The 15671-nt window shown below is 44.4% G+C and overlaps 1 protein-coding gene across 1 annotated transcript; it reads right to left on the bottom strand.

Annotated features, from left to right (window-relative positions):
• Positions 1-6523: 6523 nt before the first annotated feature.
• Positions 6524-11195, bottom strand: TSPAN9 (tetraspanin 9). Its single transcript, XM_010140478.1, has 6 exons — positions 10957-11195; positions 9983-10057; positions 8651-8752; positions 7936-8067; positions 7732-7815; positions 6524-6923 (listed from the first exon to the last, which is right to left on the bottom strand). Exons 1-6 carry the CDS (start codon positions 11158-11160, stop codon positions 6852-6854), a joined length of 669 nt encoding a protein of 222 aa, XP_010138780.1. The 5' UTR covers positions 11161-11195; the 3' UTR covers positions 6524-6851.
• Positions 11196-15671: the final 4476 nt, after the last annotated feature.

Below are 15671 nucleotides of genomic sequence, written 5' to 3'. Positions count from 1 at the left end.
GCGGAGCCGCTGGCCCTCGCTGCTCTCCGACGCAGAGGCAGGATGCCAACAGGGCTGTGATGTAGGTCCAAGGTCCAGGCAGCCGTGAGCGAGCCATGGAGCAAGATTAAAGCGCTGGACTTGAGGAAAGAGGGGGGCAGGCTTTGGCATGTTGAGGGAATCTGGTCGGCAACAGCCCATGGGAGGCACCGGGCAAGACAGAGGAGTCCAGGAGAGCTGGTCAGTCTTCAAATACAGCCTCTTCAAAGCACAGGAAGGAGGGTCTGTTCTGATGTGTGGGAAGAGTGTCAGGCCTGGTAGAAGGCCAGCATGGATGAACAGAAAAGTCCTGACTGAGGCTGGCAGCGCAGAAGAAGCGCACGGGAGGCCGAAGTGGGCCTGGGCAGCTCTGGAGCTGTTGCCTGAGTGTGCTGGTGTGGAATCTGGAAAGCCCAAAGCTCAGCTGGAGTTGAAACTGGTGAGGAGCGAGGAAAGCAACATGACTGAGTTTCACGAATACACTGGTGGTAAAAGGGAGACTACGAAAAAGTGGACCCTCCGCCAAATGGACCAGGGGACGTGACGACAAAGGGCACACACGGTGCCTTCCTTGCCTTGTCATTTACTTGTGGAAGGTCTGCTTTTAAGCCTTAGGTCCCTGAGCTTAGTGCCAAAATCTGGCAATGATGTGGAGTATTACCCACAGTAGAGCAAGAGTACGCTGGGGACCGAAAGCCAAACACAAGTCCACGGGTCCACCTGAAGTGAGGCCAAAGGTGCTGAGGGAACTAAGTCACTGCAAAGCTGCTGTCATCTTTCAGAGGTCACAGTGAGCAGGGGAGGTTCCCGATGATTTGAAGAGGCGTGTAAGACACCTCCCTGGCCATGGCCACTCAAGGGCAGGCAAGAGCCCCCCAGGACCTACAGGCTCATCTGTGGGATTTCCTCAAGAAAATGGACATATTCTGGGCAATCCAGAATCTTATTTTGAGTTAGCAAAGCTATAATTCTGAAGTTCGCTTAAAGTCTGCTTGTAAAATCTGCTGTAGTAGCTAACAGAACCTCGGCTCTCAGGTAGCAAAAGTGCAGTTTTACAAAGCTCTTTGTTTGAAATTACTTATCGGAGCTCTGCAGCTCAGCTATCAAAACTTTAATTAGCGAGGATCTTTGTTTAAAAAAACTGCTGAGAAGTGAGAACTCTGAGCCAAGGTCGAATGTCTCATTAACTTCTTGCAGGTGTGTTGAACAAGTTTTCTAAGTGAGGTAATCAAAGCGGGGGTTTTCATTAACCTAATACATAATTAATGACAAGTAACGAACTATACTGCCTAAAAATGATGTAACCGATTACTAATGAATTAACTTTTTTAACCAGTGACAAATCATAATGTTTAGATATGATGTAATGGTGTTTACTAATGAATTAGCTATGGAATAAAAATAAGAGCTGTCTGGGAATAAATGGACACCAGTCGTTATCACATTGATACGTGTGGCTGGATTGTGTCTAAGCCTCCTGCGTCGGTTTGTTTTTTAACACTCATCAGCCTAATCTTTGGCCCTGGGAAAATCACAGAGCAAATCTTCACGAAAACTGTTTCCAGTTGTCTGAATGCCAGGAAACTGATTGGGAGAAGTCAGCACAGATCTACCAAAGGCAAACAATGCCCAATCAACCCGACAGCTTTCTACAGCGAGACAACCACCCACCGGAACGAGCAGAGAGCGGTGAGTGTTGTTCACCTGGACATAAGCAAGACCTTTGCCACGGTTTCCCATAGAGACCTTGTAGCCAAGCGGTTGAGTTACGGTTTGGCTAAGTGGAAGATGAGGTGGATGAATAACTGGCTGGACTACTGGGCTGAAAGGGATGCGATTGGCTGTTCAAACTACCTGGCAGCAGGTTTCCTATTTGCATTTCTTGGCAAATGATACTGGAGCCAGTACTCTTTAATGCCTTTCTTCCAAAGACTGCAGGTCAAGAGACACGGCCATGCCCTGCCACAGGCCCCTTCTGTTCTCCTCTCAGAGGAGCCCGAGGTTCTCCACTGGTCTCTCTCACGCAGAGAGCTACTCTGCATGCTCTCAGAGGCTGTTTGGGACTATCTGCTTGTTTCTTAAATGTACTCCACAAGCAGTGGGGTTCTTCTAGTCTGCTTCCTGCTTTCATGGCCTCCAGTGGTACTGCATTTTCTCCTTGAGCTCTTTTATATCTCTCTCTTTCTTAATCTCTGTGAGGTTACTGTCTGCTCTCTCAGCATTCTTTCAGTCTTCCTGCTACATGTTTTCACCTCTCCAAACTACTGTGTGCTCTCCGGGTCTCCTTCTTGCCTACTTTTTTCCATCTTTCTAATGTTATTCTTCGTTACCCTTCACATTTGCAGGCTGTGTGCTATTTTCTTACCTTCTCTGAGACTACTGTCTTCTTTCAGACCCTCTTTCAGTCTCTCAGGCGCTGCAAAGCTTCTCTGGGGACTCTCTCAACCTCTCCGCTTCTTCCTTGGCTTCTCCAAAACTGCTATGGCTGCCTCTCAGGCTTTCAGTCTGTTCCTTTCTCTCACTGAGGTGACTTTGGAGCACTTCCAGTCTTTCTGCTCTTTTTTTATTATTATTCCCCACTTTTCTGAAGTTAACTGGGTTTTCTTGGGCTGTTTCAGTCTCTCTTCAAGGTTCATGGCATTTCAGCAGCTACTCTTTCTTTCTCCTGGGACAGGGCAGGGGGAATCTCTTCAGAGATGCAGCAGCTTCAAGAGCTCCAGACTTTAGCTGCACTGGAGTTGGAATAGATCTCTGAGTCACCTTTTGGAAATTTTTTTTTGGCCCCTTTTGGTTTTGGTGGTAGTTGGGGTTAGGAGAAAAATAAGCTCAAGGAGGCACCTTTTAAAAAATCCTTTATTTTTATATCATCCTAGTAAAAATCTTTTATATAAAGGCGAAAGTAGGTATTGCATAGAAGAAACACTGGTGCAAACATCACCTGGTGGGAATGGCATGTTGTTTCTTAGTGTCTACTATCTACTGCACAACAGACGGCTAGCCCATAGGCAAACATCTCCAGGTTCCCCATGCCAGCTACAGGATGAAGCCGCTCAACTCTATGGAAAGAAGTTACATCAGAATTATGTGTGCCCTATTCCGTGCTGCTCCCGAGAACCATCTGCTGAGAAAACACCCTCTCCCTCCTTGTCTTTTCTATGCCTGACTGATACATTGCCCAAGAGAGACCATGAGGATCAGTTCAGCTGCCCTCTGCTTGCACCCTTCCTGTGTGTGAGTTTGTATTTCACGCATGCACACAAATGGGGGGTGGGCACAGGATAGGAGAGCTGGCCTAACGTGACCATAGTCCAGGAACTCAAAGCATGACATATACAAGGCATCTTCTGTCATCTTGGAGATATTTGTGCTATTTTTATCATCTCACAAGCTATGGGTACTTCTTTTGAGCACCCTCCACATGGGCTTCCTATAACTAACAGTCTTGGTACCACCAGGAGGGACCAGAATCCACCGCTATCACTTCAACAGTTTTCAAGTAGAGGTTCTTCAAACAGTTCTATTACGTCAACGCTTAAGTTCTGCTGCAGCTTCCAAGCATGAAGCACAGTGAGGCAGCAGGTATGCTACAGTCTGAAGGAACGCTCAGAGAACAGCTCTTTCACACGCTGGAACTGTGCTTTCATGAATTAGAGATACAGAGAGGTATGCATTTATACAAATCAATATTTGTGTATATTAAAGATACTTTTACTCAGTATCAGTTTTTATTTAAAAACATGCTAAAAACTTATAATTAAATAATCAGAGTGACATTTGGGGAAAACACACAGACAGCCACCCACCAGCATACGCAAAAAAAAGTGCATACATACATGAGCCAAAGCTCCCTTTGACCGGTTTACAGGACAGTTAGTGCCTTCTCTGACAAACTGACTGAGGCAGCCTCACACTTTCCAGGGCTGTTTTTTGGTTTTGCCTGGAAAATGGCATTACTTTTCTACTCCTTTCAGGATGTCTGTCATCACCTCCCACATCAGAAAGTCAGCTAGAGACACAGATCAGCCCTGCCTTTGACTCCCTTCCTGTAGGTGGCTTCACAGAGATGAATACATGAGGCTCGTGTAACTATCTCACTTAATACTGTGCTTAAAATGCCAGAAGTAGTCATTAAAAAAAGATTTCAGGATCTATGCTGCTAGATCATGAAATGGAATGAAGCATTCTAGAAAAATAAGTTTGGATGGAAGGCAAAGTAGCTGAGTTTGCAACTATACATTTCATCTCTGAGTTACTTATAAACATTTTTTATTTCCTTATTACTTTCACTAATATATTTTACCATTTTTTGTACAAAAATGACTGCGGATTAAAATTTAAGATGCGGCAGGTACCACTGTGCGACCCAAAAAGACAGAGATGATGATCCTGCTCAGCCCTGCACCCTGCTCATTTTGAACATCAGCGAAAGCTAGAGAAAGCTAAGCACACCTCTGCTCAAAGGGAGAATGCAGTGGAGCTATTAGATGAAAATCGTTCTGTATTTTCTTGCAAAAATGGGAACGCATCTTAGCAACTTTGGATACAGTCTTACGTGTAGCAGCAAGTACACTGGGCACGAGAGCCCCTCCTTCAACATGGAACACCCATCTCCAGTGGGGCTTAGATGCTCCTGGTCCCAATTTTTCTTAGAAATGGAAGTAAAACTGGATTCAGTTTTTATGCTTTCCCTCTGCTTCTTCCCTGACTCTTTCAAAAGCAATCTAAGTAAAATAGCTGAACCCATATGGCATTGTCTGCTTCAGTGGGAAACAAGAGCCCTGTGAAACTTTGGGCATTGTGCTCATATGGGCAAGGGCCATGCTCTAAGAATAGTAACCTCCTTCTTCACTGCAACACCCAACTTCATCTCTATCTATCTATCTCCCACACATTCACACTCCTTCCTGTCACACCGATTTCATAGGAACTCAAGAAGGTGACACAGGCCACACAAAACAGTATTGCTGCCAGATGTACAGATGCATGCAGGACCTACTAGGCAGATGAACAGGGGATTAAAAACTCCCAGGTATGAAGTGGCTCAACAGCTATTTCAGCCCACAAGGAAAAGATAGGCTGAATGATACAGTGAAAATGATATCTTTTAAGAGATTAAAGTATAACTATTCAGACTGGACAGTAAGAGAAATTTGTTCACCAGAGGAGTAGTTTGACATGGCATGGCTCTGAAAGGCACAAAATCTCCATCCTCAACAGTGTCTGAAACTCAGCCAAATAATGTCACAGTAAATCCCACCTCACACAGATGACAGTACCCCTCTGAGAGTAACACTGGATGAGGCAACCTCTGAAGGTGACTTCTGACTGCTGCTGATACAAAAAGAGGAGTTTGTTTCAATCACTGAAACAAACTGTTTGAGTCAATCCCTGACTGGAGCTAAATCAGAACATCTTCCAATGTTTGATCGTTTCCTTCTTCATTCACAAAACAGCAAAGAACTAAAACAAAGGGTAAATGGGGGCTGCTTGCAATGGAGCAGCATTCAAACTAGAGGAATAAATGTTCAAGTTTTCTAACAGGAATGTTGGTAAAAATAGGCATTGCAGCGAACTCTGAACTACCCCATTGGAGGGACTTGGCAATCTGTCAGCAAGAACCAATTCTGTGTTGAAGATGTGACAATACACACTGTCTCTGCGTGCTGTTTTGGAAATTGCCCCTTTGCTGCATCATCTGGCTGCCTTTAATCGAACCACCTCTTCCAGCTCAGGGAGTCAGCTGTCAAGGCACGGCATGACAACGTTGCTATCAAATTGTCATTCCCTTCCCTCACATCCAGCACCACGCCATGCCTTGGGCAAACTTTTTGAGACGGACAACACAATCTGTGAAGTCTACTGCCAACTGGCCAGTAGGTCAGACTGCAATCTCTCTCCTTCATGCCAGGGAGCAGTAACTTGCTTAGTCAGTACTTTTAGCTTTCAAATTAGCATGTCATCAAAGCAGCCAGACACTGCTTTGGGTGAGTAAAGGCATTGGAACTTTGCCTCACAGAAGCAGGAAGCTCACCATCTGGTCCAATGGGAAGGCACTGCATTCCATCCGAGGAAAAAGCCTCCGATTTGAAAGCGACTACCTTTGTTACAGTAAGGGCATCAAGGCCTCGATAAAGGTAGGTGACACCTTCCCATGGACTTGAGAAAAGTGATGTCTTTATTTGCCCACACCAGCAACTTTGAAAAACATGTCCTCTGGAAATCGCACAGTGGTTCCAAATTAATGTACAATAAATGTGTAAAACCAAAAACAGTAAGAAGTTATAAGTCAGGCAACTAAATTCTAAGCTATATCCATCATAATAATAATCATCATTACCATAATAAAAAAGTATACACCGTAAGGTACAACAAGCTGCAAAGCAAAGCAGCTCCGATTCCTAGGACTCTCAGAGTGGCTTTTCCGAGTCTACCAGTAAATTGGACACGAGGGTTGAAAACTTAATGGAAGACTTTGAAGAATTCTCCCTTGAAGTTGAACATACATAATTTTTGCACATACAGAATGGATTAGTAGAGCAAAACATTTTCTTAAGTTAAGAAACATTCTTAGAGCAGATCTATGATTTTGTGTAGAAAATCCATTTGTTTGGAGGGTTTCCCCCCTCTTTGGCAAATAAATGGCAAACGTGAAACAGACAAAAAAATGAGTCAAATAACAAGTTGTGATAATAACCGGACAAGTAACAACAAAGTGGATCGGTCAATGGGACGGATTCCCTCAGCAGGGCTAGGCTTGATGCTCTTTGAGGTCACTCCTTTTGTTCATTTTTGTGATGAGACAGAAGGGTTGATGTGATAATGGTTCAGAGGTTTTAGGCATCATACTTTTTGCCAGTCCTGTGAATCTGCTGGAAGAGTGTCATGGAGAAGGCCATGCCAAGAATCTGAAGGAAAAGAAACAATAAGGGCTTCAGTACAGGAGGCTGCCACAGCTGCGCTGCTGACGTGCATTCATGGTCCAGCTGTAGTTTTAAAAGTCATTCGTCTTTAGCCATAATTCTCAAGCTTCACCACTGATCAGTAAACTTAGATGTATGTTGTTCAGGCACACAGTGAAGTCCAGAGATATACCTGTCAGAGCATGGATGGAGGCAAAAAGCTCTCAGGGCTCTTTGTCATATGAGCAACAATTTTTCGGAATCAGTACAAACAAGTCACTCTTCCTTTTTTACCCAACAGCTTGTGCTTGTTTAGCCAGGTAACTGTGACTGAAAACATCACATTCAGGTATTCTCCTCCAAAAATACAACAGTGATACAGGAAAGCCAAAACCTTAACAGATTATGATGATACTTCTGCACTTCTTGTTTAAAACATGCTTCTCAGTTCAGTGGCCTTGATTTGACTCATTTTGGCCATTTCTAGAACTTGCTTCCAAACTAAAAAAAAAAACAATTCCCTAAGAGACAGCATAACAAATGGCTAAACATGGGAACTCCACAGTTCTCCAAAGTGCTCTGAAGTCAAAATGCAGTTATGCAAAACTCCACTGTAGCATGTCTTCTTTGAGGGACCGACTACTGACCTGCTTCCTTTCTGAGTAGGTGGCCTTAGATGAATTCATAAAACAAATCTGACATTTTTGAAATCATGATCAAACTGAAAGCGGTGGCGCACCACTTTTCACACAGCAGAATCAAGAATACAGACAGCAAATCAAAGCCGTGTTGACAAATGTCATACCAGTATTACCTGCATTATGAGGATGCACATCCCAATTGAACCAAGGACATGCTTATTCTCATCGAACCACGTCATAACTCTCTCATAACATCCCTGAAATGATGAAAGATGAAAATTGAAATTCCAAGGTCACATTTTCTCTCATGTGCATTCCCTCTATTTTCCTCCTTCCCACCCCTCCTTAAGCCTTGACCCAAGCAAAGCGAGCCTTACCGTTTTCCACACTAGTTCAGTGGAGTTCCGACCACAGTCTTGGGAGTTTTCTGTACAACAGCGGTCCGGGACGGTCTTATCTCCCAGCACTGGGTACCAATCCGTGAAGTCGTTCACACCACAGCATTTCATCTGTGGCAAAAGTAAAGGGTTAATAAATTAACTAGCACAATTTGTAAATCATGCACCACCATGAACCTTTACTTCCACTAAACCACCATCTATTTTCAAAAGGGCTGCCACAACATTTCTGTATTTTTGAAATGCTTTAAGCAAATACCTAACGACACAGAAAAACCAACCAAACAAACCTAAAAGCAACAAAGAAAATAAACAGTCCCATGCCCAAGGTATGCTGGTCCTCTTGTCAGAGACACGAGCCCAACAACAAAAGCCTAGCTGCCGAAGCTGCACTTCTCCCTATGCAGGTTTTTCTGCTTCTCCTCTGTTTCAGATCATCTCTGTGCCTGCACGGAGAACCTGAGAGGTAAGCATCGTTCACTTTACAGAGTACACTTTGATCCTGGGTTTCACAGTACTCCCTGGATGCTCAAGAGCGCAAAATCAGAAACCAAAGCTAGAAGTAGCCATTGTTTAGAGTTGGCGTGGATACCACAGTTAACAGACTGCCGCAGCCTTTATGGCCAAATTGTCTGGGGGGGGTTTGGGTTGGTTTGTTTGTTTGTTTGTTTTTGTTCTATTGCGAAAATGTTACCTCTGCTTGAATGATATTCCATGCATTTTTCAGTCCGACATTATTTTCTGAATTGTATAGCTTCATACCTTCCTTCAAATCCTTCTTTGCACTCTCACTGACCTGTATCATGTAAAAAATACAGAAAGTCACCCACTGCTGTTCGAGGAAAGGATGCAATGGTACAGGCTTGCGTATCGAAGGTATCTCTCTTACCTTCTCACACCACAAACTTAACATGGGTAAAAGAGAGTTAATCTGCTAATATCACAAAACCACAGTCCCAGCCTCTCAACCTTAACACAGATTATCCCTTGCGCAGGTTCAGGTGGGCTGTAATAAACGGCTGGCACAAAATCAACTGTTCTCCTTGTAAGGACAGGCTTGTAGGATTTCTGATTTTCAGATGTGCTTTTCTTTCTTTAGAGAAGAACGTTGGAAAGCTTAACGGGAGATCTGGGATGTCCCATTTCTTGCGTAAATTTCAGTCCAAGGCTGCAGTCCTGGATGCTAGTAGGAACGTACCTTGGCTCTGACAGCAGTGAGCTGGCAGCAGAGAAAGGATTAACGTATGGGTCCTGGCATAAAGGTCAACTACATTTTAAGATCTTTTTCATCCCTCTTTGATATCCCATTCAAAATCAGAAGTTCACCCCAGCTACCTGAAAGCGGCTGGCATCATAATGATAACTTGGAAAGAGATAAAAATCTGGCAGGAGTTCAGTTTTAAAATCAGTCGGGATGTGCTCATACTGTAAGGCTCTGCCCTGTGTTTAGCAGTGCCTTCTGGTTCCCCGAGGATATTTCCAGTGTTACGTATCTGACCGGCCAGCCAGTTGTGCCTACTGCACTTGGTCTCTACTAGACAGCGGATTCTTACAGATGGGCTTTATGAGAAGCTGCCTCTTGATTTGCTCTGCACCCTTGTCAAAGTCTCTGGGACTGCCCGGTCAAGTGAGACAGCTGGTGGCATCTAAAGTAACCTCTCCTCCAGTCCCATGCCAGGGTTGGCCCTAAAAAGCTAACCATGTCTTAAATAGGACCTCCCACAACCCAGGTTCAAGATGATCAGCTTCTTGCAGAGACATCAAACGGCTAAGTTGAAAATTATCTTAGCTTTTAAAAGGATGACCTGGATCATCATTTTATTTCAGGGAGGAAAAAAAGCCCAGTGATTGCCCTCATCAATTCCTCCTCCCCCCTGCAGAAGCAGCTTACAGCCAAGATCTCAAGGTTAAACCTTCATCAAAGTGAAGACTAAGGAGAACCCACATACCTCCATCAAACAAAAGCAAACTGAACATGGTTTACGTGATAGTACCAATAATTAATCTACATGGCATATTTGCTTACCTTGTCCATATAAACAAAGAACAAAATGAGTAATACCAGCTCTGCCAGGAGAATTATCAGCAGAATGATGAAAAACTAGAACAAAATAAAAAAAACAAACAATGTATACACACTTGCCAACTAGAAAGCAAAACTGGGACTGCTAGCAACTCTGAAGACTATAGGCTTTGTCATCTAAACCTTTCCTCTACTGCCAAAAACATGCAAGTTTGATTTCAAACTATTTCAAACTATTGACACTCTCTTGCCACCAAAGCTCCTGCAGGTCTCCCCACCAATGAGGAAGCTTGCTGTCTAGTATTCTCTAAATCTTAGGTTTTGCCCTACTACCACTTTACATGTTTCAGCAATGCTTTTGTCTTGGGTTTTTTTTGTTTGTTTCCTTTTTTCCTCTGCTGTCACAGCACGCAGCCCTGCTAGTCTCTTTCCTTCACGCAGACCACAGAAGAGATGCTAAACCCATTACCAAAGATCAGTGTGCCTCAGGGTGCCTCAGGAGAGATTCCCTAGCAGGTGGGCTTTAACCACACCCGAGTGCCTGCTGGAACAGTCACTGTATTACTCAGCACTTCTACTTCCAACTCTCCGAGCTGAAATCTCTCTGCAGGGGCATCACAACTACGAGCACCAGTAGATTCTCACTACTTTTCAGACTCTTCAGTCAATCCTTCTAACAGATATTTCCAGAAGGGCTATCCTGGTTGGCCCTGCAGTTCATGTTTAATCATTCAGAGGTAACACGGTAATTTGCTTTGCTATCTAACACATTAGCGCTCACAGTAACAAGGATACATTTGCTAATACACCAATGATATCACTCTGAGCAAAGCTGTGGCATGTCATACTGCAAGCACACAGAAGACTGAAAGCTAAGGGCACTGTTACAGTGGCCTGCAAGACTATTTTGCACTGGTCATTTAAATAAAATAAGAACAAAGCAGGAGTCTTAATGAAAAGAAGTACTGATGTCTTACACTCAACAGGAGGCACTTGTTTTCCTTGATAGCACCTAGGCAGCCCAGAAAGCCGGTCACCATGATGACTGTACCAATGGCAATGACTAGGTTGGCAGCTGAAAGCGACGGAAAGCTAGGAGAAAAAGTGGCGAAGTTTCCTTGCGACACTGACAGCCAGATGCCCACACCCAGCAGCCCACAGCCACATAACTGCAAAGACATAGAGAAAAGAAAAGTTTCACCATTCAAAAAAATGCACTGGCTCCTTCCCCTCCACCCTGAAAGGAAAACATTTATCAAGCACGTTCTCAGGTAACTGTTGTGCAGTAATGCTTTCACTGGTTTGGTGCTGGAACAAAGTGAAACTAGATGTTCTTACCTGGACTTGGTCATGTCACCTATACTTATAAGCCTATTCAAAAGCCGCTGGATGGCAGAATTGTCTTTTTTAATACTCAGCACATGAAACCAGGGCTACCCATTGATCTCCCAACAGCACAACCTGATGCAACTTTTCTGCAGGAATATAAAAAAAACATTTGGAAGAATGCTCCATTGCACTGCTTTCTGCAGTCGCTTACAATGTCTCAGAGTATCCAGACCCATACTTCCTCATCCTAGGGCAGGCAAGGAAATTCTGGAGATAATGACACTCAATAGTATCATTTCAATAAACATTATGTCATAAAATGCCTAGCCCCAGTAGCCAGGTTGGGTTTTAGTGTGAGTTCTCATAGCTTTACTGTTGTTTGCCAGTGTCCAGTGTCACAAAAATCAATTTTCTAGGTTTACGAACTACAGGAAGCTCAACTTCTGATACTCTCTTCTGTCAATGAGAGAACCTGAAGGAAATGCAAAGCTACTAATAAAACATAAAATTAACTTCACTTTGCTTCTCGGTCTTAATAATACCAGTCTGATTAGGAAATAGGGCTCCCCACCCTAAGGTGGGTCTTCAGAACAGTGACCAAGTGTTGCTCTCTAAAAGCTGACCATCTTTTAGTGCTTGTTCAAAACGGCTGTTATACAACACTGTGCAGTGAAATCAGAAGAAGGAGCTAGCTGTGTTTTCTTTACATTTATGAGCTGCTAAACAGTACCAATACAGCTTCCTGCCAAAGCAAGCCTTTGCCAAGGTCAGACGTGAAATCACATCACCTTCACTGGGAGGGGGATCGGAGTACACACACAACTCAGAGTATTTTGGTCCCATTCACTCAGACCGCTGCTTGGGAAAAACAAACCAGCACCGAATCATTACTCACATCGTTCACCTGTCAGCAGTGAAGAACAAGGGCAACAACATTCCTGGCCATCTAGCAGGTTCACCACAACCAGACCATCTCACTGTGCTTGCCTGAACTTAGAACTTTTACTCAAACTGGAAACTCAAGGTCAGAGAACGGCTCCTCCACTAAAATAGGGTTCGATCCCACTTTTTGATGAGCACTAATCCGGCATGACGAAAAGCTATCTTTTGGGGCAAATAATCCCACTTCTGTCTGAAGTGATCTTACCAGCAGGGCAAGTCTTTTAGGGTACACCTGGCTCTTTTAGTTTTGCTGCTTCACAGAACATGAAAGAAAAACGAAAATAGTATCTTCTTGCATTCACATCACCTTATCGAGTAGTCAGCCTTATGTTTTCATAATCATACGTATGGTTATTTTCTTTTACTTCCCCTGTGATCCTTCTATCCCCTCGGAACTCGTTTCCTCGTTTGCTTAAAGCTTTTGAAACTGCTTTGCATCTGGGGAGATTCACCAATTTGGTGACGCATTGTAGGCAGGAGTAGGTCTACATACACACAAGATGCTCACAGGCGTTCCCATGGGAAGCAGAGTAAAGTATCTCCCAGTGTACAAAGTCCACAAGAGTTAACATCACGCAACGCATAAAAATACAGGATTGTGTAGGCAGAGAAAACGAGGTACTGCATTGGCGGTTATTTCCAGGCCCCCTTGCACCTAAGCATTAGCTTGGCAATTAAGAAAAACACCCCACCACTCTCTAAATCTTACAAGCACATGTGCTGGATAACAGAAAATTTTCAGCATTCTTGTAAGGAGGCTGGGAAACAGCTCTGCTTCCAAAACTCAGCGCACAGAGTGAGTTGGAGAGCTTTGAATCACTGGGTGTGGATAAATGTCACAGTATCTGTACCCTGTGACAGTGCTGGGTGCAGCTGCAACACAAGTGGGTGTAGCAGGGAAAAGTCGAACAGCTACTATCCCTGTGAAAAGACTGGCACAAACATGAGCACATGTATGAGGCAGGAAATGGCTACAGGACTTTCATCTCTTCCCCCACTACCGTCCTCTCCAATTAATAGTCTTGAAGAGATTTCTCAGTGCCTTTCATGGTGTGTCAGCAAGGTCAACGTGAACTTGGAGCAGAGGAGAACTGTGGGGGATGCAAAATTGAAGTCTGCTGATCACATCCTGGGGCAGGACCCAGTCGACAATATCACAGGTGTAAACAGCCTGTAGTTCATAAAATCAGTTACCCTCTTGCTCTTGCTTTAAATTTCATCTACTCTGTCTTCAAAGTGCTGCAGTTTTGGTGCCTCAAGCCGTCTCAGGAATCCGCTCTGGCTCAACTGCTTCAATGGTTAGATGAGAACTGCAGGCAGCTGCTCAAGCTGAGAGCTTGATGGTTCAGGAGGTTAGAAGCAGCTCTCATCCCACAACATTCATTTAAGATTTTAAATGGTATTTCCAAGCTGCCGGGGCTATACATTTCCAATAGGTGATGGCACTTAAATCAATGATTTCATGACACTCCATAGACGAGACTGTAAGAGTTTGCAAAGCTTCTGCCAAAGACTGAAATTGTTCGGTGTAACTTTCCTTCAGGACCTGAATTCAGACTTCAAAGGTTATTCGCGAACGTTTTCCTTGGACTTTCACACTCCATTAGGCTCAGAAATCCCAGCCCTAGCTCAGGTGTTTTGAAAGACAGCAGTGAATTCTAGAATCATCAGGCCAAAGGCACTAGATCACTGCAGATAAACAAGGTGGTGCTAAGAGCCAAGATCAGGGCAAAAGACTTACAGAAGAAGGGCAAGTAAAGGACAAAAAGGAGCACCTGCAATCAACAGAAAGATCAGACCGTGAAGAGTTGCATCTGAGTATCCCACTCTGATTATGAGGATAGTAGCAAAAGGGGTAGAAGAAAGAAGCCCTTACCAGCATCTCTTTACCTTTTGAAAAAAAAAACAAAACAGCACAATCCTTGATGGAGAGTGAGTCTAGAAGAGAAAGGTGGCTAGGAAATTACTCCAGAAGGCTCATCTTTATGTTTATTTAGACAAAGTTAGAAGCAGCTAATTGCTTAGAACAGGGAAGGGAGAGCTACCCTCAAGTGTAGGAAATAAGGAGTGACAGACCCACTGGAGCTCCATGCAATGGACATGAAGAGAGAAGAGGACTGAGAGCAAAGGGAGAAGCAAAGCTAGAGAGGAGAAAAATGGGCAGATGGCCTCTATACCTCTGAGAGGACCTCAGTTCAGGAGAATCCCTGTAGACACCTCCATACAGGAGAGATCATTTCTTCACTTGCTTGTGGTAGCCACCCTAGTATTTTGGTAAACTCAGGAGCAAAACACTTTGCTTTTTGGCGGAAAACCGGTCACCCATGGCACCTTCACCTTTCCACAATGCCTCTAGCAGAGAAGAAGCATTCGACACTTGATGTGAAACAAAGGTCTTGTGGATTAACAACACAGCTGTGCTGTCCCTAGGCAGATGTGTCAGACGGCCACTTTAAACAGTTTGGTCCGAAGATGGATCATGGATCTTTGCAAGAAACCACTGGGCAGTGGGAGTTTTGGAAGCTTTGCAAGAAACAGTAGATAGCTTTTTTGGGAGAGGTGATAGTGGGAGTCGCGGACTCTCCCATGATGAGCTCATGATCACGGGCCTTGTGATCAGAAAAGGAAAGGAGTTGCCACAACAGTGAGTTTTCTCATGTTCTCGAACCTCTTATCGAGGAAGAAGAGTAAAGAGGAAGTCAAACGACCACCAAATAGCGACCCCAGTAGTGCCACTGGGCATGCACGAAGTTAACTGGAGTTTGGGGCTGTCTACACATAAATACTGGCTGTGCGTTTTGTGAGGGGCGGCTTTGACCTCTACTATAAAGGCAGTGCTGTTTGAGCCCAGAGATGAGGTAGCTGCACGGCATGACGAGGACCACGCTGCCTCCGTGGGGACACCCATAAGGGTCCGTTAACTGCCGACACCTCACCTCTAAAACAACCCACGCTGGGGACGCTGTTGGTTTGGACATCAATCGCTAGCCTAGGGTCGGTATGTACAGGAACTAAGGTAACTGCTCCTCTCCCTTTCTCCCCTTACTCCATCATTATGAACTGCACTTAGACAGAAGGGAATGCTTATTCTGCCTCATACGGAAACACTTATTCTGCCCTCAGACGCCCGCAGGGTGCCCTGCTAGTCCTAATTTTAGTTGCAGTACCTTGAAAGCCTAAATTCTGTCTGTGTTTTATGTGACTCCACGTTTAGTCGGCTTTTAGATCAAATAAACCCTGTTATATTGGTGTGCCTGTTTGTGTGCCTATCTGTGATTTTAGTCACCCCGGGATCCTTCAGACCTTACTGGAAGAGCAGACCACTACGGAGATAGAACTTGAATGCCAGACAATCTGAACGCATTGGGAGAAGAGTCCCTTCCAACGTGGAGTGAAGTGGCGTCACAGCTGAGACAGCAGA

Source organism: Buceros rhinoceros, unplaced genomic scaffold, assembly GCF_000710305.1.
Source record: "Buceros rhinoceros silvestris isolate BGI_N320 unplaced genomic scaffold, ASM71030v1 scaffold737, whole genome shotgun sequence".
Classification (NCBI taxonomy): domain Eukaryota; kingdom Metazoa; phylum Chordata; class Aves; order Bucerotiformes; family Bucerotidae; genus Buceros; species Buceros rhinoceros.
The sequence above is the reverse complement of the archived record's forward strand: the minus strand, read 5'-3'. Positions and strand labels throughout refer to the sequence as shown.